General features: G+C 41.5%; 2 protein-coding genes across 5 annotated transcripts in view; one reads left to right on the top strand and one right to left on the bottom strand.

Moving 5' to 3' along the window:
- The window catches only part of NISCH (nischarin), a 34,945-nt gene extending 22,710 nt beyond the window's left edge, over positions 1-12,235 (bottom strand). The window contains exons 1-4 of one of the 4 annotated variants that reach the window (XR_013391952.1): positions 11,849-12,230; positions 4,302-4,385; positions 2,499-2,681; positions 1,273-1,321 (exon numbers count right to left, since the gene is read on the bottom strand). Coding sequence is in view for 3 of the 4 variants with exons in the window: in XM_028718774.2 (XP_028574607.2) it covers positions 1,273-1,321; positions 2,499-2,681; positions 4,302-4,385; positions 11,849-11,935 (403 nt within the window). In the remaining variant the exon portion in view is untranslated. Of the gene's footprint in view, positions 1-1,272; positions 1,322-2,498; positions 2,682-4,301; positions 4,386-11,848 lie in introns of all 4 variants that reach the window. The other 3 variants (XM_028718774.2, XM_028718775.2, XM_028718772.2) reach the window with 3 other exon arrangements.
- Positions 12,236-15,346: 3,111 nt separating this feature from the next.
- Positions 15,347-24,720, top strand: TNNC1 (troponin C1, slow skeletal and cardiac type). Its single transcript, XM_028718771.2, has 6 exons — positions 15,347-15,483; positions 19,048-19,078; positions 19,890-20,036; positions 20,579-20,693; positions 21,772-21,908; positions 24,278-24,720. The coding sequence occupies exons 1-6, from the start codon at positions 15,460-15,462 to the stop codon at positions 24,307-24,309; spliced, it is 486 nt and encodes a 161-aa protein (XP_028574604.1). The 5' UTR covers positions 15,347-15,459; the 3' UTR covers positions 24,310-24,720.
- Positions 24,721-25,029: the final 309 nt, after the last annotated feature.

Below are 25,029 nucleotides of genomic sequence, written 5' to 3'. Positions count from 1 at the left end.
CCAGCTGCTTGCTGAGAGTTGCCTGCATGCCGAAGCCTGCGGGCGCTGAGATCAGGGGGGAGCAAAGACTTTTGCCCCGCCGGCCTTCAGAAGAGGTCCAGGACCTCTTCTGAAGGCCGGCGGGGGGCAAAAGTCTTTGCTCCCCCCGCCTGCCTTCAAAAGCCGTCCGGGATAGCGGGAAGCGCTTCCCTGCTATCCCGGACTGCTTTTAAAATGCTGGCGGTGGGGAGCAAAGCCTTTCGGCCCCCGCCGGCCTTCCTGGACCTCTTCTGAAGGCCGGAGGGGGGGGAGGCTTTGCTCCCCACCGCCAGCATTTAAAAGGGGTCCCCGGAGATTTCCCTATGGGCTTTCTTCTTGCGAAGCAAGCCCATAGGGAAATTCGTCTTGCGAAGCAACTCACAAACGGAAAACCCTTTCGTCTTGCGGGTTTTCCGTCTTGCGAGGCATTCGTCTTGCGGGGCACCACTGTATCATAATAGTACCAAGCTGAGCACCCACTGCATATGTAAGCACTTAATGAAGTCCAACAAAGGGATGTGATTTTAGACAAAGTTGAAAAAGCTTTTTAAAACATCTAATTTATTTTATTTTAGCTGTGTTTAAAGCTGCCCAGGGTCCCCCAGGAGCAGATTCTGAGGGTAATCACGGGGCTGCAGGGAAGAGGAGAGGAAGGTGAAGTCTCATTGAGCAAGTGCAAGTCTGCTGAAGCAACACTGGATTTTGCAGTACATCCCTTACTTTTGGCAAGAGCCCCACCTCTGCCAACCAATAAAAGATGTGATGACACACCACTGTAGAAAAAGAATAACCTAACACACATAAAGTTACTGAGGAAGACAGTTATTATATGTGCTTGATGGCATGTTACATACAAACATGCACATCTGCTTTGGCTAGCTTCAAATCTAAAAGCACAGTTCTATATGTGTCAGTTCCGATGACAGCCACAATGATTTCAATAGATTCACTCAAAGGTATATCCCTAAATTAGCTATAGAGAAACAGCACACATGCCAAGAATTATGTCACGTTTAGAGGAATTACAGTCTTTTCAGCACCAGTGAAAGATTATTTATTTACTCAAGCCTTTTAAATAACTTGTGTTTTTATAATCTGGGCTTTTCAATTTTATTAGTTTTTTATTGTATGCATGCCAAAAATGAACATTTCTTTACGCTGCTCTTGCTGCTTTGTATTTTTAATACCATATTCTATTTTGTGAGTGATCCAGTGAATATATGTTACTGGGTGGTCATACAAAATAAAAATTACCTTTGTGAAAGAGTTCTTCAGCCAATGCAGCTGTGATCCCAATGATTTCCTATACAGAACAAGCAAATGGAAGAAAAATCACAAACTTTTCTGCTTGAACATTTTTTTAAAAAACATAAAACAAGATTCAATATATCTTAAAAAATAATACAGAATTAAAATAATCCAAACATTGAGTGATGTTCAGTGCTGCCTATACTCAAGTCAATTAACTGAGAGGCTACCTTATCCCTTATATACCCAGTAGATCACAGCACTCTGCAGAAGACATTAGTTCAACTCATTAGCTGCTCGGCCAATAAGGGAGAAAAAGTGTCTGAAATTATTCCCCAGTGGAGATGAAGGCTGTGTGTTCATTTTCCTTTTTTTTTTTTTTTAAAAAAAAAAAAATCTTTTTAATGAACTAAGCTACTGCTGGAAAAAAGATCCACAAGACAGGGAAGAATCTATTTCCTTTTACTGCAGTTCTAATTGCACAAGTTACAACCACTTCATTTCCTCAATGGTACAATAATTAAAACTGCTGTATCAGATGCAGATGGTGTGTATCAATGAACAACTTGAGAGAGGAAGCTTTTTCAAAATAGGAAGATTGCTTTTGGTAATCTTCCTATTAAAGAAGAAATCCGTAAAGAAGAAAAGAAAGGGAAATACGTAAGGAATGACATTTGTTTCCCTGTGACACTATCCTGCTAATCAGTCAATATTTGGAGCTAAATGCAATTAAGAAAATTCAGCAAGAATGAACTATAAATGCATAATCAGAAAATGCTATATGAAATCATTAAACATCAAAACATGCATCTAATATATAAATGGCAATGAAACGTAATCATTTAGCACCTGTGCATTAGTCTTCAATGGAACATACTCTGGTCACAGTTCAAATAATATGTAAAAGGGATTAAAAAAACCAACGAGTTCTTCTGCTGCAAGAATTTTTTTAAAAAAGGATGACTACAAATACAGAAGAGAAAGTGTGCTGAGCTGAGAGGTTTTCTGAAACTCAAACTATGAAAAGCAATAGATGAAAGGCACAAAAACCCTAAATTCACACTGGTCATTTCAAGGCATATTTCTGAGAACACAAGTTGTCAACATAGTGGATTACAATTCTCATCAGCCCCATGCCATTTAAGATAAGAAATTTAAAATAAGAACTGAACTCAGAATATTTGACAATAAACCATATAAACCATAGTGAAGAATGGCAGAATGCAACTTACATATAAGTGAAAATGTAAGAACTGGGACAATACTTTGGGTGCAGCCAAGGGAAATGTAAGAAGGAGAGTTTGTAGATAGACTTCCAATTCTTTTTGTCTTTTTTCTACCAAACTTTTGGAATTCTTGCCAATAATCTTCTTAGGAGGTAACAGATTCTTATCTATTCTCTTTTCTGAAACAAGCTGTAAGACAAAGAGTTAAGATTGTTCCTAAATGAATCAGAGTTTTCAGAAATTAGCATTTACTGCTTACACTAAAAATTAGGGCCAAACTGAAATAAAATATTTATTTTGTCAGTAATTACCAATATAGTTTTTGAAAACTCAGGGTAATATAAAGTGAGATCTTTTTAAAAAGCTTTTACATACTGCTTTGCATGCCTTCCAAACCAGTTTTTAAAAATGGGGGGACAGGGACGGGTGACGGGACTAAGGTCTCAAAAAAGATTTGTACAATACAAACAGCAACAACGCAAATCAAACAGACAAACAAACAGACAAACTTCCTTAAAGGTCTTGCAGAATAACCGAGATAGTGCCAGGAGAGCAGGTTCTTAATATTGATGAAATGAATAACATTGGCTTGGATCCAGAGATACCTTGCAGTTGTGAAATAGCACTTCATTTGGGTAAGACTGCTTTGCTGAATTCACCCAACTTCCTGTCCTGCTGCATCCGATCCTATGCTATACCAGAAGATCTGCTGATCTTCAGGAATGGTCTTTGGGGAGAGGAGGGCAAGTCAGAAAAGCTTCACTGCATGAGCAGAGTTCCACTCCAACCTAATTTTTAACATAATGAAGTGAATGCCTTTCTCTTTGGGGGGCGGGGGAGAGGTTATAGTCTACATTATGGTTCAACAATTCTGAACTTCAAAGTCAGCAAATGTTCTTCATTAATGAGCTCAGGAACCAAATGATGACATATTACCACTCACAAGGCTCGAACACCACTAAGAATAGGAAACTAGCAGGTACCAGAAATTAAGTAATGACCAGGTTCCTACTATGACCATGTAAACAAATGAACTTGGATTTTCATAAGCAGATCAGTTATTTTCCATAGGCAATGGTTAAAAAAACCAAGCAGATTTTACCTAATATAATTTGCTCTCAGTGCAATCCCGTACATTTCTACTCATAAGTAAGCCCTACTGTGTTCGATAGAATTTGTTCATGTGTGGGTAGATAACAGCTTACTGGCCCATTAAATGTTAATGCATTGAATCCTATATGATTGATACTCTTCTTTTCTTTTCTTTTCTTTTCTTTTCTTTTCTTTTCTTTTCTTTTCTTTTCTTTTCTCTTCTCTTCTCTTCTCTTCTCTTCTCTTTTCTCTTCTCTTCTCTTCTCTTCTCTTCTCTTTTCAGCAACAGCTCTCACTCAATTGTGTGTGTGTGTAGGGGTCTGGATTCTGACTGCCGAATAGCAAGGAGGGAGGTTTTAGCTCTTTCTATGTGAAATTTTCATCAACAAAAATCGGGTGTAAGATTCTTGCATTGCTGGGAGTTCAAGTAGATTACCTTCATGGTCCCTTCCAACTCTTGCATTCTGTCACAAAGCCATATGCTGGGGGAGAGGAGAACTCCCTCCCTCTCATGGTGCGGTCTCCCATATGGCTTTCCTTTCTTTTTAAAGAGAATCGCAATGTGGGGTATCTTTTGTTTCTGTGTTTTCACCGCTTTTAATTATTTTATATATAAAATATATTGAGACACCGGGTTAGAAGAAGAGTAATAAATCAATGTTAATAAAACAGTAAGAGAGTCATTACAACAAACATTTTAAATATGAGGATATTTACCTTTTCATGAAGTTCATGGAAGTCACTGTATCGATGTTTGACCACCCACTGATGGTTGCCAATGCTCACTTGAATGATGTACACCTAAATAAAATACAACTCTTAGCTGATCAAGGAACCTAAGATGGCCAATGTTTACACATTCAGAGACACAAAATCCCTCCAGTGTTTGTGTAACATTAAATAAAGGCTGCAAGTTAAGTTCTGAGCTTCTGTACATCCTGAGAATACCTAAACCTGTGCAAGTACAGCATACTGACACACGAAGCAGAGGCCCGTTACCAGCAATATTCAGGTACCAGTTACTGGTTTAATTTGAAGAACACACACACATCTTCCTTCAGCAAAAATGATATCCTATATCAAGCAAAACATTGTGATTTGCCAACAAGAAACCAGCACAGTTATGAATCACAATGCTTCCATCACATTTATGCTGTGCTCCCTGATAAGCTGGGCATAATACCGAGTAAGGCAAGAGGAGCAACAGAAATAACTGAACAGAGGTAACTGCGACAAGCAGACCTCCCTCTCCTCAAAGCCCTTCTTGCACCCAAAGCATTTGCCCAGTGACAGCCTACTGACATTCTTCAGCCACTAGGAAGTGTCATGAGATACTCTGGGATCTGTACTGCTTTCTATCGAAAACAAGGCCAAGACTGTATCTGGTGTTAGTGACTGAGCTTAGATTTGAGAGATAATGATAAAAACGTTTATCCAAAAAACATATAAAACTTCACATAGTATTACAGCATTGGCAGCATAGTGGAGAGATATTTGCATTGATTTTGGAAAGGCACCCTAGAGTCCAATACCATCTAAGTATTGTTTTTAGAGTGGATTCTTGAATCCTAGAAGTTATAGTTTTTAATGGAGCATTTACCCATATTTGATCCCATTTATGTTCATGAATCTGACATTTAAGGTCATCCTCCCAAGATATGCTAAGATCCTGGGGAGGAACCCATAGCCAGCCTTATTAATAACTGTAAATATTGGATACCTTTAGAATTCAGATATATTGAACATATTTGTCTGTAAGGCAGACAGCTGGGTGGTCCAATATAGGAATTAAAGGGGATGTAGATGGAGCTAAGTGTGAAACCATCTCTTCCATACCCTAAAAGTCAATTGAAAAAAGAGATTGTGTATTTTCCCAATACACACTCAATAAGGATTTTTTAAAAGGCAGAGCATTAACTGAAGGGGTGGTGCAGAATAATTCCATTTGAACCCACAAGATCTCCAGCAAATCAGTAATAATATGCATTATTTATGCAAGTTGAAAGGCATCATAATATAATTTAAGATAAGGCACTCCCAATCCTCTTTTGTCTCTAGGATGATACAAAATTTGTAGGGTTGTTCTAATACTAAGTACTGTATTAATAACAAAGGTTACTGATAATTACTTATTCAGTATTTTAATGAAGTAGGATTTTAGGCTTTGTATTCTGTGACCTAACATACGGAGTTTTGAGCAATACTTTCTCTCTCATCACATCTCTCTTTCCCAAAATTTATATGGATGCTCTCTATTAGAACAAACAATACCGGGTGTTTTTCTAGGAGCATGATATTTAAAGCAGCTTAACATTCTGGCTTGTTGAGAAGTCATTAATTATCATTTCTCAAGTTGTATGTTATGGGAAGTGATAGTTAAGTGGACACTTCCTGCTTTGTTCACAGGAAGGCAAGGCAAAGCAGCTGCATTTAAGTTCATCAGGTTTGGTCATAGTACGGCTTAAGCAGTCAAGATATGATTGTTTGAATGCAGCCTGTATGCTTCATTTCAATTATAGTATAATCATATAATCATGCATTAGTCCCTGCATTAGCAACTAAGGAAGAAGGTTGTGAATCACTAATTCTGAAATGAAAACCAGATCTATGATTAGCATTTCCTCTACATTAGTATTTTTAATACTGCATGTTACAAACAAGGCACTACAAGAGTGCTTTAAAATTGCTTCATTTTCAAATCTCATGCAGAACTAAGCATATATTCAGGGTTGTCTCTATCTCATTCACAGCTTGTCCTGTTTTAATATTGATATAGGAAATTGATTGGGGGGGGGCAGATTAACATACCATTATGTTGTACTATGTTGATAACATAATTCTATTACTAAAAGAGGCTACCTGATTTTCAGCAATTTTCAGCTGTCACAGGCACACAAGGCTGCAGCGTAAAACCCTGTTGCATGAGTAGACGTCCACTCGTGCAAAGTCTGAATGTAATTCAAATTATCTTCCTCTGATCACACTAACTAAAACGCTTAGTAAAAGTCATTAAGGTGTATATCAGAAAATAATAATAATAATAATAATAATAATGCTCAGGACTCAAACGTTTTATCATAAAACAAGGGAGTTTTAAAAGCAAAAGTTAGAAAAGTAACAGGATACTGTTTGATATATCTACAGTATTCCCCATTTTAAAAAACTCAGTCCAAAGTACAAATATTTTTTTCCTGCCAACGCATGCAAATAATTTAACTGGCATGAGACATCATTAATGGCATTTTAACCACATCACTGTCAGAAATCTGTTCTTGGCATTAGTTAGGTGGTTACCTTTATACTCTTAGGCTGGAATCCAATGCATCTTTATCTAGAAGCATGACTCACTCAACACAGACTTATGTCTAAGGAAACATCTAGGGGACTTAACGTTAAATTAGATTAGATTAATAAATACTGTTTAAAATACTTCACTGATATAGAGAATAGAAAAGAGTGTGTACTCTTGTATTCTGAAGGTTGATGAATACATGCCTATTTCTAGAATGAGACTCCACTACCTGAAATCAATTATTTTCACTGCTTATTTCTATGGAACAATACAAATGAAATAATATGGAGCAACCTAGCTAAGATAGTGGCTGCAATCTACAGAGGCTCCATGTGCATTTGGAGGAGGGGGAACCATGCACACAGCAGGAGGTTTCTTTGAAGTTCTCACTGCAGCAGCTCTGGCTGTTGAGGCAGCAAGCTGTTTTGCAAATTGAACCATGGCAGTAGGAGCTGCTGCAGCAAATACTTCAAAGGAAGCTCAGGCTGTGCACTCAGTTCTTCTCTGTGCACACACTTTTCTGGACTGTGTCTTTAGAATCACAATAATCAGCATGTATTTACACACAAGAGAAGACAGGGTTGTTTTTACATTTCTCACAGCACAATCCTTTTGTAAATGAAGCTTCAAAGCCTGTAGACTTCATCATCAATGTCACTTATCTTGCTATTGCTTTGTATTATCTAGTAATAATCAAAAGATCTGCAGTTACAAAGGGCAATGTTATTACCCAAGTTGATAGGTAAGCTATGTGTTTCGAGCTTGCAGATTTCATTAGGGGCACTAAATACAAAGTAGAGTATATACAAAATCTCTCATAAAAAAACAATTTTGCATATTTTCATTTCAGATTGGCTCTTAAAAGGAAGCTTGGAAAAGGGAATCTTTGCACTGTCTCGTCTGCAGCCCACCAAAAGCCACTCCTGAGGATGAAGGAACTCTCCAGAATAGGATGGGGCAGGACACAGGGGCCGCAGGGGGAATTACTTTGTCCCCCTTACTAAGGCATTGTATCTCCCTTTAATTTCAGGCAGCCTCCCACACCTTCAGGAGCAGCTTTTCCAGGGGTGCAGGAAGCTGTGGTGGGGAGATAAGGTGGGAAAGTCTCCTAAGAGCTTCTTGCTGTTCATAATTCTGAGAAACAAAGAAAAAATACATGCAGAACCGTGGGCACAATCCAGTCAAAGTTGGGGAGGGGGAGGGGGAATCACTTCATCTGAAATAAGTGCAACTCAAATGTGCTTACCTTCAGCTGTTTAAGAATTCTTAATTTTATTAAGTCCCCCCCATATAACATAACTTAAAAATACATTTTTAATGAGTGCAACCTAATTCCTATGAAGAGATACTAGTGAGTTGTTCAATAAATGGTGAGAATGTGTATTGCCAAGTAGGCTGATGGGAACATATATTTGCATAATATAAATGGGGTTTTGGCTATCCCCAATTGCACCAAAGCATGGAGAATGTGTCCCTGACTTCCCATAAGGAGGAATGTCAAGGGACCAGGAGGACTTTTGGAACTGCCCCTTTTTTTGGCCCACGGTGTTGGACACTGGTGTAGCAGAGTGGAGGGGCACCAGGGCGATTGCCCTGGGTTCAAAAATTTATAGGGATGTGCTTCTGAGCACATGCAAAATACTCCTTCCCTCTTAGGCTGCAGTTGCAGCTGCTGCCCTGACCAAAGGCACTCCCTGTCCCACCTGCCTGCTTCACCTGAGCAGGACACCAAACAGGAGCTAGGATAGGAGAGGCCCTTGTATTCCTCAGCTGTGTGGCGTTTCCTGATGGTGGGACAGGTGGATGGACGGCGAGACTTGAGGCAGTGGCAATGCCCCAACCTGAGGAGGTGTGCACATATATCCTGCACTGCTCCATCTGGCAGCAGCAGCAGCACTGCATAGAGGCACTGTGAAGGCCAACAACTCTGTCCTGCCCACCGCTGGCTTCCTCTGCCCATTGCCCCGAGCCTCAGCAGAGATGCTCCCACCCATTTCAGCCTGCCCTGCAGCAGGGAGGGTCATGTGCCCACTCAACAACAGCCCCGACAGTGCAGCACTCTGTTGCCACGCACTGTTCTTCGAAACCAAATCCACTGCCACCTTTTTCTCCAAGCGTGGAGAAAGGTGCACAAAAGGGAAGGAGCCACAGAGGTTGTGCAGAGTGCAAGCCAATGATGGCAAAGGTTTGCACCATCGGAGTGCTCCCATCCCATCAGAAGGGTTACTCTGTGCTCACCATGAACTGAGATGTCAGTGGTTGGTTCCAGATGGTCCCAGTCCCTGAAAAGCAGACTCTCGCATGGTGGGCTCCTCAAACTTTTCCTTGACTGTGATATATGATTGCTTCTTTCTACAGGTTAGGGGGCTCAATACTTGCCTTGCCCTGGGCACTGGCAAACCATGCTAAGCCACTGCAGTTGGAGGAGCTGACTTCTTGGATATCAAAGAAGTAGATCTGACAAGGGGCCATGGGGCTGCACCCTTACTGAACTGTGTTACTAGGGATGAAAGTAGATCTGAGAAAGGGTAGGGATTGATGTAATGGCTGCCAGACACTGCTGACTCTTAAGCAGGGAAAAGTATAGCTTACTTTGCTTACTTATATAGTTGTGTAAGGATATTCATTGGTCGCTCTCACAAATAAAAACACTGCAAGTTTCCCAAAGCCAAGTCTAGTACCTTTCCCATCATCATAAGTTACCTGGGACACTGCAAGTCCATTACAGTCATACCTCATGTTGCATTTGCTTCAGGTTGAGCTTTTTCAGGTTGCATCCCACGGAGACATGGAAGTACCAGAAAGGATTACTTTGGCGTTTTGCTGCTCACGTCTGCGCAGACGCTCAAAAATGACGTCACGCGCATGCGCAGAAGCAGCAAATCGTGACCTGCGCACACACGGGTTGCGTTCTGCTCAGGTTGCGAATGGGGCTCTGGAACGGATCCCGTCTGCAACCAGAGGTACCACTGTATCTTACAGTGTTACAAAAGTGGAGAGCTGCCACACAGTTACTAATTTTTAAGAGGGAGAATTATCAGAGTAAAATTTTTAGAGGGGCAGGCATTCAAGTCTATAGCAGCAGCAGCAGCAGCAGCAACAACAACAACAACAACAAAACCCAAAAGGAATCTTGAAAGGCTAACCAATTTATTATGGCATATGCTCTTTTGGACTACAGTCTACTTCATCAGCAAACATATTTCCTGTCTATGGTTTTCTTATTATTATCATGAGGTTGCTGTGGTAGGCAACCTACCAGTCTCTCTTCGTTTTACATTGGGTGTTCTACCCAGCAAATACAGTAAAAGTATTCACTAACAAACAAGGCGCAAGCCAAAATTAGCACTGTGAGGGGGACTGTTTGCCTAATTTTGGCTGGATTAGTCATTATAATATCATTATCTGCTCTGCACACAGATCAAAAGAATTACATTTTGAAAGTACTTTATCTAGACTGCTTTCTCCCCCTTCTCTCTTATTTTAGCTAGCCCGTGTACTCAAGGGGGAAAATATTTTCAAAACTCTCACACTGCAGTTCTATCTCTGCCAAGTATCTCACATTATGTAAATCATTTCCATTATACCCTGATTTTTTTTACACTTTACGTATTAAAAATGCAATCAACAAGGCCTGCATCTATGCAGCATTAGAAATGGGACATATATATCACTTTTAAACCAATGTGGTGCCAAGTATTCTCACCCCTTCATACTATTAAAATAGGCATAAACAGGTTTAAAAATCTGTTTTCACACTACAAAATTCATTGATGAGAATGGCTCAAGACTTCATCTAAGAGAATGGCTTAGCTAAAACAAAACTAGGAGGCACACCCATTTTCATTTATGTAACCAAGTAGTTTGAGATGTTTCAATGGTAAGATTCTGGGTTGGCTTCTAAAGCTGCTAGGTAACTGTAATATACTTGTCCATACAGACAACTCTGTATAAAAAGTTTATTGGTATTGATAAGAGCATTACTACAACTAGTGTAATGCAAATCAAAGCATCTTCTTCTCCTCTAACCCCACCATTCAGAAAGAGAAGCATTTCATAGTTTTAATAGTTGCGTAAGATTATCATACACTGAATTTGATCCAGACTGGAAAAATGTCCCCTTGCCCATTGCCACATCCCTTCTGCATATTATGTTAAAAAACAACATACCAAATGTATTATATGTTAGGTCATGTGTTTGGGCCAGTTTCTAAAGGATGCTTTGTATCTGTTTACCATGAAGTGAGAGGGCAGAATAAAATGAAGCTCATACCAGAACTTGGTTTTTGATTTGGCATACCCATTTCGAAGGCAAGTATTTTAAACCTCAACCATAAGAGAGACAACAACATCTATGGCCTCCCTCACATGGGTGCCAAAGGATTTGGGGGGGCGGGGCGGGGATGTAAAACACTAAAAAGCGGAAGAGATGGCTAATTTCTCACCAAAAAACCTATAAGCACATTTTGCCTCCTTTATCTGGTTCTACAAATGCTAGAAAGATGAGACTCTGGGGAAGATGGTTCATGGCTGGAGTGTTCCCCCCCGCCCCAACACCACCTTTGCTCTCTCACATGCATTTTATTTTGCTTTCGGAGTTAAGTGTTCCCGCCCAAGGAAGAGTTCTGTGTAACTCGGAAGCGCACAACCATAACCCAGACCCGATGAAGCCTGCAATCGTTTCCCAACAGGGCAATATCGGATCTGGATGCACCAAGAAAGCGTCTCTTTAGCAGGTTTTCTCCAACCCGCTCCCCATTTATCCCCGCATCGTTATTCCCCCTTCCCACGATATAGATGCACAGTGCGTGTGTACGTGTACCATGATCAGGAGATTCCCGTCCTTTTCCCCGAGAGAGGGATGAGGGACCCAGGGAAAGACTTGAACCCTTCCCTTTGAGAAAAAGAAACCCACCACCGCCCTGACCTCGCCTCCCCTTCCTCGCCCCTCCTGCCGCCGCCGCCGCCTCACCGTGTAGGTCTCCACCAGCTCCGAGCCAAGGATCCGGACCCCTTTCGGGGGCTCCTCGCCCTCCTCCCCGGCCCCGACCACCTCCATCTCGGCCGCTCTTCAGGCAAGAAGAGGGCAGGGCAGGGCGCGAGGGACGGCGAGATGGAAGGCGCCGCTGGGGCGGAGAAGCTGCGCTCACTCGGCCGCTCTCCTCAGGCGAGCTCTGCCGGCCGCTGCTGCTGTTGTTGTGGCGGCCGCTGCTGCTGCTGCGCTTCCCCCTCCCCACGGGCCGCTGCCAGCGCAGCACCCGCCGCCGTCACAGCCGCCATGTTCGGCTTCACTCCGCCCGCCTGCCCGCCTCCCTAACTCGGCTGGCTCCGGCGGGGGCGGGGCGAGGAAGAGGAGGAGGAGGCCTCGAGAGACGCCGCCGCGCGACAAGCTGTCATTCGCAGCCTGCGGAAGGGTCGAGGAAGCCCCGGGCGTAGGGGGCGGGGCTAAAGCGCGGCAGGGGGGGGGGGCGGAAGGAAGAAACATGGACTTTCGAAAGAAGTAGAGCCGCAGCTGCTTCAGCTGGAGGACGGAGCTTCCGGGTTACTTTCGACCCCTAAAAAAAAAAAAAAAAGAGGCAGCTCCTCAGAGGAGAGGTAATGAAGTGCAATGTGGCCCGAGTGTTCCCTGCATTTTTCTAGCAACGGTGCCCCATCTGTTGCTTGTTCCCATCTGCTTTGGAACCAGTCTGTTGACCTGCAGCTTCACCCCTGAGTTTCTTTTGGAAAGAAGGTGTTGCAGTTCTGATACGGTGCTGACATAAGAAGCCGGTTGCTCCGCCAGCCACAGAATCCCCCACTCTTGACTAGTCAGTCCTTGGCCTGTGCTACTGAGCCACCCGCATCTATTACTACAAGTTAACCCAGACAACACAGACTGCCTCGTTATGTTGCAAATCACCCCTACAATCTGGCTTTTGCTGTTATAATGGTAGCCTGCACCTGTGAAGGAGGCTCCATTTTTGCCTGGAGAGGCACGGAAAGAACCTCCATTATGCAACGTAGATATGTCCAGGCAAATGCTGTTTATGCAACAAATTGCTTCACCTCATGAGTACACCCATGGACGTAAATCTTTGTCATCCTGTTATCCTTTGCTATCACTTACAAAATTCAAAGGTAAACAAAAGAGATTTAGATGGAAGAATCCTCATGGAATGTTAAGCTAATAAATAATCAGCTGAAACGCTAATAGAAAACTTGCCCTTCCTTCTCCCTCACCGGAGCAACTATCCAGCAAGGCCCAAAGGATGTGGCAATCTTTCTGTCCTCGCTAGCTCTCAGCTGGCTCATTAACCAACTATTTTTCTCTGCCTCTTAACCACAGTCTGTCTTGCTCTTCAAAATGCCTATTTTTTTTTAACTCCTGTGGCTCCAGGGAGACATTACCAAAAACAGAATAAGAGCTTTTAAGTTCTGCACTAAATTTTTTTCTTTCCTAGCTACTGTATGAGTCCCAAGCAAGTTTTGTCTTTCGTTTCTGAACATGACTTTAAATTTTTTTAAATGTAATTTATGACAACTGTCTGGGGCATGCGTTTTAAGGATTATTTTTGGACTTGTCTACGTTAACCTTTATGGTAGGATTTAGATCTCTAATAATTTATGTAACCTCTTTAAGAATTACTGTATTAATAGTGTCTGTTGTTTTGCTTATAGCTCCTGAAAAATGCTTTATTATTTTACTTCTGAATGCACTGAGCTACAAGAACAAGCTTTGCAGCAGTGTGAACCAGAGCCTGTTCACCTTTTTGGCTCATTCATCAAGTAGAGCCAGCCAGTACCAGCCTAAGACAGTTTGCTATAAGTGGCGATGGACAAAATGGTCCCTTCCCTACCCACATTCCACGTTCAGAAACCCACCAGACTGGCAAGCAAACACCAGGGCTGGAGCAGCATTCTCCACTGTGCCTGAAGGCAGCAAGCTAGTTTAGAGGGCACAGGGCAGCTCGGTTCTCCACCACCTCACAGCTATTTTCCTGGCCATCTCCTGGCCACATCACACTGCTTAATGATAGGGTGCCTCAGAGCCATCCATTACCTGAGAATACAAGTGCAGAGGATGAAGAATTTAGAATGCCAACTCTTAGCATTGGAAGAATGGAGAAAAACCTCTCCCTTTGACCAGGAGGATATTTAACATTTGTTATAATTATATACAGTGGTACCTCTGGTTACGAACTTAATTTGTTCTGGAAGTCCATTCTTAACCTGAAACTGTTCTTAACCTGAGGTACCACTTTAGCTAATGGGGCCTCCTGCTGCCGCCGCACGATTTCTGTTCTCATCCTGGGGCAAAGTTCTTAACCCGAGGTACTACTTCCGGGTTAGCGGAGTCTGTAACCCAAAGTGTTTGTAACCCAAGGTACCACTGTATTAGTCTTATTGATCTTATGTTAGCTGCTTCATGAGCATTGTTGGCTGATGTGGGGGTAAAACACAATATGACTGAACAAATAAATATAGGAAATAAATCCATGTTAAGTTATCCTGACTATTGTAGTGCCATTCTTACGTACCTCTACTCATTCAAAGTAAAGCCCACTTGCAAATTCTTCACATAAGTTTCCATTTACAGATGAATTAGTTTCTTCCCAGCTCTACCTACCTGTGTGCAAACACAGTTGGACAGAGGGGGGAGCTCTGAATCAGTGGAGAGATTGTTCACTCTAGCATATGTATAACCTCAATACCAATGCGTGTCCCTAAACAAGCTAAGTGAATGATGGAACAAATTGTTTTGCCAAGGGTCGACATGAGTTAAGAATTTAACCAGCTTACCCCACAGATGCTTGCAGAGAATTTGGTAAGAGTCAGTTCAAACATTTGGACTATTGTGTGGTACAGTTATTCAGATGGAAGATTCTCCTTCACTACTTAAAAAGGAAACAGAAGTGGTTCCATTGGGTGGAGTGAAGGACTGTGCCATAAAGCTGCATGTGAAAGGTTTATATTTGAATTGTTTCTCAATTGTCACAGAGTGTACAGCTAGACCACCATAGGCTCATGTTCTTGCCCCTGACATTGTGATACACGTGTGATACACAAGGAAAAGGCTTCCTTTGGAAAGGACAGGTCTTCCAATAGGATACTCATGTTCTGTTGGTAGTAAATCAGCTGTGCATAGTATACAAAGCACTGGTTTTGCTGTCAGTAAGTCATATGGATGAATTTGAGCGCGGAAAACTAAAGCACCCCCAAAATGTGGAACCATCATTCCGTACGTGTGCCATCTGGTCCCTGAAAGAAGCATAAGTGTAGCAAAGATCAGGTTGCACTTTAGTTCTGAAGTATAAAACAAACAAAGTAAGCATCAGTGGAATTAGGATCATGTTTTAGAAATGTCAGCTGTAACAAACTTTGCATGCTTCCCATTGAGACAAGGTGAAGAGTCTTGCTTAGAATGGATAGGATGGCTTTATATGCCGGGCTGTGTAGCGATCAGCAGTCCCTGCCTGACACATTTAGGGCTGACAGCCTACTATATAAGCAGAGCTTCAAGGGACAGAGAGCTGGCAGAGACCTTAATTTTGTCTCTGTACAGTTTGACATCTCCATCCAGCACCGGGCCAACAGTAACAAACCATGGATGATATTTACAAGGCAGCAGTAAGTAATATTTTCATACATGATGATATAAAGCTGAGGCTGGGACTTGCTTCTGCATAAGCAAGCACAGGATTATGCTCCACATGTCTTAACAAGGTGCAAATATTAATGTTCTGGTTAATGCTAGTGATGATGTTAGATTCATTTTTATCATTAATGTTAAATGTAATAATGGAGATCCTTCAACTTGTTGATATGATAAAGAGATTTGCCATACAGCTTAAGTTCCCTAAAAAAAAAAAAAAACTTGGACAAATGCATTGTTGCTTAATTTAATGAAACTTACTGTGTTTTATGTGAAAGTCTGTTTTCATTGTAGCCCAGCTCTAAATAGAGTATATATTTTAGGTTTTTGTTTAATGGATTAGGGATGCCTAACTGCATAAGGCTGTTGTTGAGCATAATTTCAAAACTACTTTATCTTTGTACTATTATAGCCAATATGTTTTTACAGAAAATGCAGATAGCAGTGAAACAATTTATTATTTATATATGCAAATATAGTTTTTTTCCCAGAAGTTCACAAGCTGAAGGGTTTTTGTTGGTTTGTTTAATTCGGAATTCATCTATAATTTCCCCTTCTGCTCGTAATTGTGAACTACAAGGGGGCCTGAGAAGTAATGTGGTTATAATTTTTTGCGCCTATGGTTTTGACCACTGCTCTGCAAGACGAATTTTGAAGGAAAATGCTCACTCTGTTCAATGAAGAAGAGGACACGAGATCACAATTGCCTAAATTTCAGGAGAGTTAGATTAGTTATTATTTTTAGCTTGGAAAGTAAGTCAAAGGGGTAAGGAGAGAAACTAATGACAATAACAGAAATACTCTCACTAATTCCATTTTAATCGGGGGAAGAACAGTTCTGGCTATATCTGTAATCTAACTGGGCTTATGTTCTGCTGTGGTTAAGATTGTTAATAAGAAACCCTAATAAGACAGATGGAAGAAGGGATGATTCCTGCCTGAGCATATCCTGGTGATGGCTAAGCTCCTACAAGTAGGTTTAAACAGCTGCTATGTGCTGTAAATAAATAATCCACTGAGGCAAAAGAATGTATCTGGGCTGTTGCACACATTTCTGTCTAAAATACAGAAGATTCTTTTTCCAATATGGGACAACACTGGACTATCTGGGTTCTGCATGTTTTGCATTTTCTTACTAATAAAAGGGTCTGCAGTCTGCAAGTTGGTAGTCAACCCCAGACAGCACTGTCTGCTTTCTGAGCAACACTGTTGAGACTAGGCTCATAAAGGCATTGAGGGAAATTTATTTATAGCAAAATTTACTTTACATTTAGTACAGTGGTTCTACACCCCTTGTCATAGCCTTTAACTTATTTGCCTTTACAACAATTATAGAGGAAGTCACTGGTTTTCCCATGTTGTAGGAATAGAATTACAGGCACTTAAGAGAGTTCTTCAGCCTTGTCCATTTGGGGCTCCTGGTCAACAAGATGATCCTTTATGTGTTGCCTTAGCTTAAGCCTTGCACATGTTTATCTTACAACATTTGCATCCTCCTCTTTGCCCAATGAGCTCAATGCAGGTTTCTTTCCCCATTTTATGCTCACAACAAACCTATAAGGGAGGTTTGGTTGAGAGATGTGACTTGCCAGAGGCCGAATGGCTGAGGCTCTATTTGACCCCAGGTCTCTCTCTTGTCCAATCCTCTAACATGTTAACATAAAAAGGCAGCAATTGGGGTGCCGAGCTGGAAACGAAAGAATGTTACATTAGTCCGTCATTTACTGCAAAGTACAATCATCTTTACATGCATGCAACTGCTCCTGTAACACATGTAATTTTGCAACCACTTGTTCAAAGGAATCCAGCGGATTTATCACGTTGCCCGCTCACATCTCTTCTGCAGAGCTAAGTTTGGAATGCTTTCCAGATGCCAGTGTATACAAAGAACATTTTCAGGGCCATGGGTTGAGATAAAAGCCTCCAGTGATAAATACCAATGTCAGTCAGCTTCTGTGAACAATCAGAAGGGTTATCTTTCTTAACAGCATCTCAGTCACTAGGGCATAAAAATAGCCAGCGTGCCAAAATAGTCAAGTTATGTGGAGCACACAAAAGTGACAGGAGGCGTTTGTTTGCTGTCTCCAACTATCTTGGGTTGTCGGGGTTTTTTTCTTTTTTCTTTTTGGTCATCACAATGAAAGAGCATCTCACAGCTGCTCTACTTCCATCACAGAGGCTTATATAAGCAGGTTCAGGTTTCACTATGAAATTTGGAACTGGCATCTTGCTGCTATTGTTATCTGTTTCCATAGATTATCCCCCTCCCCCATCTTGTCATTCGTTTTCTGCAGCCTTCCAACGCAATGCAAGCAAGGCTGACGGATGGGAGACCAGTATTTCTATGGGGTGGTTCTGACCTCATAGGTAATTGGAATCTTACCTCATAGGTAATTGGAATCTTACCAAGATTTTACAGGTTGATCCATGTGTGTCAGTTTACTCTGAAAAGATTCTCCAGACGGAAACAGGACTGGTCAGGAATAAGGGAGTAAGGGATTGTTTCTCAACAGCCATCTTTACACAAAGATGTGTAAGGGGGACAGGGCAGAAGGTGTATCTTGGAGATGCTGACATGTAGGAGGTGGTATCTGCTTGTATGTAGGAGGAGTACAGCAGAGTTGGAGTCCAAGACTGGAGTCCAATGTCCCAGTCAGAAGAATAATGAGCTGGAGGGGTGGGTGTGTCCCTGGGTCTGAACCTGAATTTAGAGCTAACACTCTGTCACCCCACCACCAGCTTTCAGAAGAACCTGGAAGTCTATTCTGCATACCATAAGCACTTAGGCCTGCTCACCAAAGGCAACAGAGAGGATAAATCAGAAGTACAAGGCCCAGATCACAAGCATGGATATTTTGAGAGGATGCTCCTACAGTGCTACCTCGGGTTACATACGCTTCAGGTTACATAACGCTTCAGGTTACAGACTCAGCTAACCCAGAAATAGTACCTCAGGTTAAGAACTTTGCTTCAGGATGAGAACAGAAATTGTGCAGCGGCAGCAGGAGGCCCCATTAGCTAAAGTGGTGCTTCAGGTTAAGAAAAGTTTCAGGTTAAGAATAGACCTCCAGAATGAATTAAGTACTTAGCCCGAGGTACCACTGTATTATGTATTAACTTGAGCACATAGCAACTAAATGGTACAAATTAGCATTTAGTATCATTAAAGGAGATGCTGGCTAAATCCCACGAGGAAACAACCAGGCAAATTAGATGTGCATATCTGATGTTATGGTGAAGATGTTATGTTGCCTATTAAATACAATGTTAGTGAGAAGGGATGCATCAAGAGGAGAATTCACAATCAAGCCACCACTAATTTTGGGGAGAGACAGAGACAGAGAGAGAGAGTTTAATTCATGTCAGAGCAGGTGAAGGTGGAGGATACTGAAACATTTTACTTTAAGAAATTAATATATCTGTTTTGTTAGCCTGTAATGTCTTGCTACTGGAAGACTATATTTGACTGAAGTACAAGCATGATATGTATACAAATAGTTATACTGTATGATTGAACTGAGTCTTTATTTTAATAACAGGTTGAGCAGTTGACAGAAGAACAGAAAAATGGTAAGCTTGTGCCATTTATCTTCCCATTTATTTCACAAGAAGGCTGTTTGCCGCATTGTCAACTTGTAATTGGGGTGGTTGACTAACCAATTAGCCACCAGCGCTGACAAGTAATCAATATGTAAAATAAAGAGCTTGGATCCAGAGCTGGTGGAAGATGACCATTTGTGAAGTTCAGCCTGCTACCACTTCACTCTAATCTTAAGAGGCGATTTCCTGCTTATGCTTCCCAATCCTTTATTGGCAGATGCAGGATATAAAGAAATTCCAGAGATGTTTTTAAAAAGGGGTCATATAGACCTATGAAGCTGCCTGATGATGTTAGATCAACTGGGCCATGATATGACATGAAGTTGCCTGGTACCAAGACAAGGTACTGGTTCCAAATATTCCAGTACTGTTGACTCTGTCTATCAGGGGCTTCCCACAGTAAGGACCTCTTGCTACCCGAGAGATTGACCCCGGTCTGTATGTGCATGGACCATGTGGTCTATTACTGAGCTATGGGCCCTCCACAGATTGCATTTGGCATATTTTTGAATTAAAATATAAACTAACAGAGTACATCTGTGAAATGCTGGGAGGCTGAATGTCCTTGAAACTCTTTTAAGCCTTTTAACGTTTTGAGCTTAGCTGGTCCCATTCATGAAAGGGAAGGGATGAGAGACAATCAATCTGGCATAATTTTGAAGGCAGGAGTAGAAAGCTGCCAGCTATTTTCTGTCAGTCACAGCTGGAAAGTCTGCTGTAGGCTTTGAAGCCTCCTTGTTGAATTCAATGTGGCAAACCCTGACTTCATTTCTTCCTCCAGAATTCAAGGCTGCTTTTGATATATTTGTCCTGGGTGCAGAGGATGGGTGTATCAGCACAAAGGAGCTGGGGAAGGTGATGAGAATGCTGGGGCAGAATCCTACCCCCGAGGAGCTGCAGGAGATGATTGATGAAGTAGACGAAGATGGTGAGCTATTTTTTTCTGGGTGGTTATAAGGATCTGGGAAGGAAAGTTTAAAAATAGTAAAACATTTTTTTTCTTGAGAGCTGTGTGGAGGAGGAATGAAGAGGAGTTGAACCAGATGTCCTTTGGCATATTCTGCATTTTTATCTTGTGAACTGCCCGGAGATCTTCGGATGAAGGGTCGTATATAAATTTAATGAATTAATAGCAACAACATTATTTTTATTTATAGCCCATGCATCTGGCTGGGTTTCTAGATGGAATTCTAGATGGAAATCATCATATTGAAATAATTCATCACACCTCCTTGAATGTTTATGGATTCAAATAATAGATGAAACAAGAAGAACAACTAACAACACGAGCAATAACAATTTGGAAAAAAACAATAACCACCATTTAAATTTGAAGGAAAAACAAACCTCTGTCAACTGCTACAGCATTTACAATATAAACTGGCTTTTTTTCTTAGCCGTCTTCGGAATATTTATGTAGAAATGCTCAAGGTGGTAAGTTACCTTTGTTGTTTTCTTTTTCATTGACAGGTAGTGGCACTGTAGACTTTGATGAGTTCTTAGTTATGATGGTCAGGTGTATGAAAGATGACAGCAAAGGAAAATCAGAAGAAGAACTTTCCGATCTCTTCAGAATGTTTGACAAGTAAGTACCTTGTGGACCTAGACAGTGATCAAGTGGAGACAGAACGTTTCTAACACTCATACCTAGTGACTAGTAATATGCAAGAAGAGGATAACTAGCTTTCATAGACTTCCTTCACTGTGATAGCTGCCACTACGAGGATGGGGGAGAAATCATTTCAGCTCACATTTCAAGGCAATATGCAAATCGAGACACAACCAGCCTGCAAAATTCACATTTCTCTGAATATTGCAATTCTTTTTATTACTTAATATAGTGACATCCTGCCATTCTCCCAGGTTGGGATTCATTGTAGTCCTCCAGCCAAGTAATGCACAGAAAAATGCATATACCAGGGTGGAGTTTTCATAAAATGCATAATTTAGTAAAAAAAAAAACCATACAAAAATGTATAATATTAGGAGAAAGTGCATTGCAAAGGTGGATATAGTAGGCAAAATTAGGCATAGAAACATTAAAAGAATGTCACGACATAATGATACCATGTGATTATTGTCCTACCCACCTGAAGACATTGGCCTGCAGGGGGAAGGCTAGATAAAAATCTGACCCCCAGGGGCAAGAAGGTTCCAGAACTTTTTCTTCCTCAGCATTATCTTGACAGGTTGGATGACCATCTGTCATGGATGCTTTAGCGGACTTCCTTGCATTGCAGGGGGTTGGACTAGATGACCCTTGGGTCCCTTCCAACTCTAAGATTCTATGATTCAACACGTTGGGATTTTTTCCCTCTTTCACATTGGCCAACCATTAAGTAAGACCCAAAACTTCAGCCTTGATGGGTACGAATGTTGCATTTGCACATGTGTATTTAACAGCTCCACTAGATTATCACTCAGCTGTTTGCAAGTCCTTTCTTTGTAAAATTCAGATCTCTGACAAACTGCGCATGATCATATTGAAATACAAATATTAATGCCAAACAATGCCTTTTGGGTTGTTTGGTTGATCTTGTGGTGTATCACATAGAATACAGTGTTCAAATAAACGCTCGGCTGCAATGCAATGCTTGGTGAGAATGAAGAAATGTACGGGAATGGAATTCTCCCTTTTTTTGAGCTCTCCCATCTCTTCACAGAAATACAGATGGATACATAGACCTAGACGAACTAAAACTCATGTTGCAAGCTACAGGAGAAACGATCACTGAAGACGACATTGAGGAACTGATGAAAGATGGAGACAAAAATAACGATGGCAAGATTGACTATGATGGTAAATGACTGTGTGTAACTTTGAATATAAAGCACAGCAAGAATTGCAGTGCTCTTAGTTGGCAACCACTATAAAGAAAAAGAGGGTGGACACACACACACACACACACACACACACACACACACACACACACACTGGACCTAATCTTAAAAACTCAGAGTCACCATTACTTAAAGACCAAAGGTACTCCTTTCAGTTAAATCCTTCCAGCTTGGGACCAGCTGACTTGAAGCATCACCTTACCCCATAAATGCCCACTTGACTGCTTTGATCTATGGATCTGGGAGTGCCACATAGTGTTCATTCCACACTTGCAAGGAATCCTTCAGTATAGCCACACCTGCACTTTTGAATTCCCTGCCGATTCCCTGCAGCACGGCAAAACTAGGCTTTCTTTCACCTGGGTAGAAGACTCACATCGGCCAGCCCTATGCGCATTTCCATACACATGCACACGCGTACACACGCACACTCCTCTGCTCTTTTTTGATATCTAGCTCCTGAGGGTTTCTTTGACATTGTGCCCATTATAGCAGGGGCAGCTTCCAGAGGCTTCACTTGAATGGACTACGGCTTCCTCTTGAACTCGGTGATTCTTACTTCTGAGTAGAGCATGCTTAGACATTGCACTAGTCACCAGGGCTTCCTCTTGAACTCGGTGATTCTTACTTCTGAGTAGAGCATGCTTAGACATTGCACTAGTCACCAGGGCTTACTTCTGAACTCAGTGGTCCTTACTTATGAGTAAATATGCATAAACGTTAACACTGCAAGTCATTTCCCAGTAATATAAAGAATTATCTCACTTCATTTCCCAAAGCACAGGGTCATTTACTTCTCTGTCTGGTTTTAGTCCTTTGTGTCTTAATTTCCCTCTTCTCCCCCAACCCCACCCCACGAGAAACAGCAAGGGGACCGAGATCTGAATTGTGAAAAAGCAAACCCCCATATTTACAACCTTATCACAGGGTTGTGGGAAAGAAGGTTCTCATGTCTCTTTACAGATCACAGCAGTCACATTCGGGGGGGGGGGGGAGGGGGAGAAAAACAGCTTCCCTAGCTGGGGAGCCCTGGTGGGACAAGGGAGCCACCTGGCACCAAGGAGTGTAGAGACACACGAGGGAGAGAGGGGCTGGTGCTGCAGCCCAATGCAGCTGTCCTGGGCACCCCACATGCGTGGAAGGGGCTCTTCCCTCTGGAACAAGCAGTGAGGAGGGAGAGAAGGAAGGGGCTTCTGACTCAGAGGGTAGGATGGGATGAGGCAACAAAGCTAAACCGCTTTGGACTTATGGGGTGGAGTGGGTGGTCCCAGGTCATCATAGATTGGCTAACAGGCTGAAAGCATCAATGGCGCCCTCTGGAGGCTTCACATTGGGTAGAATTCTTAGTTTTGGCACTGTAGGCAGGCACTTTCGCTGTAATGTTTTCAGCACCTGCTAAAAACTTTTTTATAAGCAAGCATGCCCAAACATATAAATTTGACGTTATTTTACAATGGATTTTTTAAATAGCTGATTTTATTTTGAACAAAAATTACCCTAACTTGCTTTTAAATTTTGATGTGATCAGAAATTTTAATGTACGTTTTATGTAAACTGCTTAGAGGTTTTGATGATTAAGTGGTATATAAATCCTGTTACCTAAATAAAGGAGGAAAAGCCTCGGGTGTATTGCAGTATGCATTGGTCTCTGGGTCAGAATGCATTATCTTGCATTCACTTCCCCGCCACTGCATTGTCAATTCTTAATAGTTCGTATTTAAGCTGTTAGTATCATTTTCCGTACACAAAATCATTTTTTGATTATCCTTTCAAAAAAGAATAAGACAAACTGAGATGTCTCATAGCCATGGTCACAGTCTAATGAAGAGTTAAGCTTGCTTTGGGCCATTGACATAAATAGTCCTAAGTGTGCTTAACTCTGTCTTGGACTATAGCCATTGTTTGCTTGAAAAAATGTTTGAGGAGTGATAATAGGGTGGTTTTGCCTCTGGGAAAGTAATGGGTAAGACAAACTCAAATGGCAAGATGCATGCCTTATGCGCAACAATTGATACATACAGTCAGTGCTTTTCCCCCTAAAAAAAATATTTAGGGATACTCTCATTTTCCTACTCATATTGAAATACTGCCCCTCAGTGAGGCCAAACTTAGATTCACAAAACTTTTAGGGGTATGCATACCCCTGCATACAGTCCTTGCATGAGTACAGCTCATCATGTGGGGCAGGAGGTCTATGGGAAAGGAAAATCACACTTGTGGAGCAGCACACAAAAGCTGGGGAGGGGGGAAGAAGTGGCAAGAAACATCCCCTGCTTCTCCAACCATAATCTTATTAAACAAACATCTTGGATTTCCTTTCTTTGGCAGAATTTCTGGAGTTTATGAAAGGCGTTGAATAAGCATGAGATCTCTGGAAAAGCAGCCTCGGACACCTCCAGTTCTGTTTTCCTTACTACTTGCATGATGTCATGTACTGAAGATGGTGAACATCAGGAAAGTGTGACCCATATCTTAAGTGCCTCAGATAGTCATCCAATGGAATATTTATTGAGTCAGGTTGTGGTCCTGTTTACTTTTATTGCTTTCCATGATTATAACGTGCCCTTTAATGTATGAATGGGTTGTGCAGGTGACAATGAAAAATGAGGCTTAAATGACTATTGAGACATTTAATAATTCACTACAAACTCTGATTTAACAGTGGAGCTACAGCTCATCCTCCACCAGTGTCAAGCGGAATGTAAAAGTACAGTGTGTACAGAAATAAAAATTTCTTTTTGAAATGCTAATAAAATTATTTTAAAACTAAAGTAGTTGTTGGTTTTGCAGAAGACTTTCACTGCCAAAAGGTGCTAGGGATGCTTATCAACATTTCAGGTTTGGGTTTATACTGGAGTGTCCTCATCAAACATGTTGTGTACTGTATTCTCTGAACATATTTTTGTCAAGGTCTGTTTCTTTATTTCAAGAATTTTTACCCAGCTCTTCAGCCAAAAACATTAGGTAGCCATCCTCACTATACTCCTTTAGATGCTTGCGAAAAACTTTGATTTCACCAAGCGCAAGATTTACTCATATGCGTACAGTATTTGTTTTTAATATTTGCTGATTTTATCTAT

Source organism: Podarcis muralis, chromosome 2, assembly GCF_964188315.1.
Source record: "Podarcis muralis chromosome 2, rPodMur119.hap1.1, whole genome shotgun sequence".
Taxonomy (NCBI): Eukaryota; Metazoa; Chordata; class Lepidosauria; order Squamata; family Lacertidae; genus Podarcis; species Podarcis muralis.
Note: the sequence above shows the minus strand (reverse complement) of the source record. Positions and strands in the feature narration are given on the sequence as shown.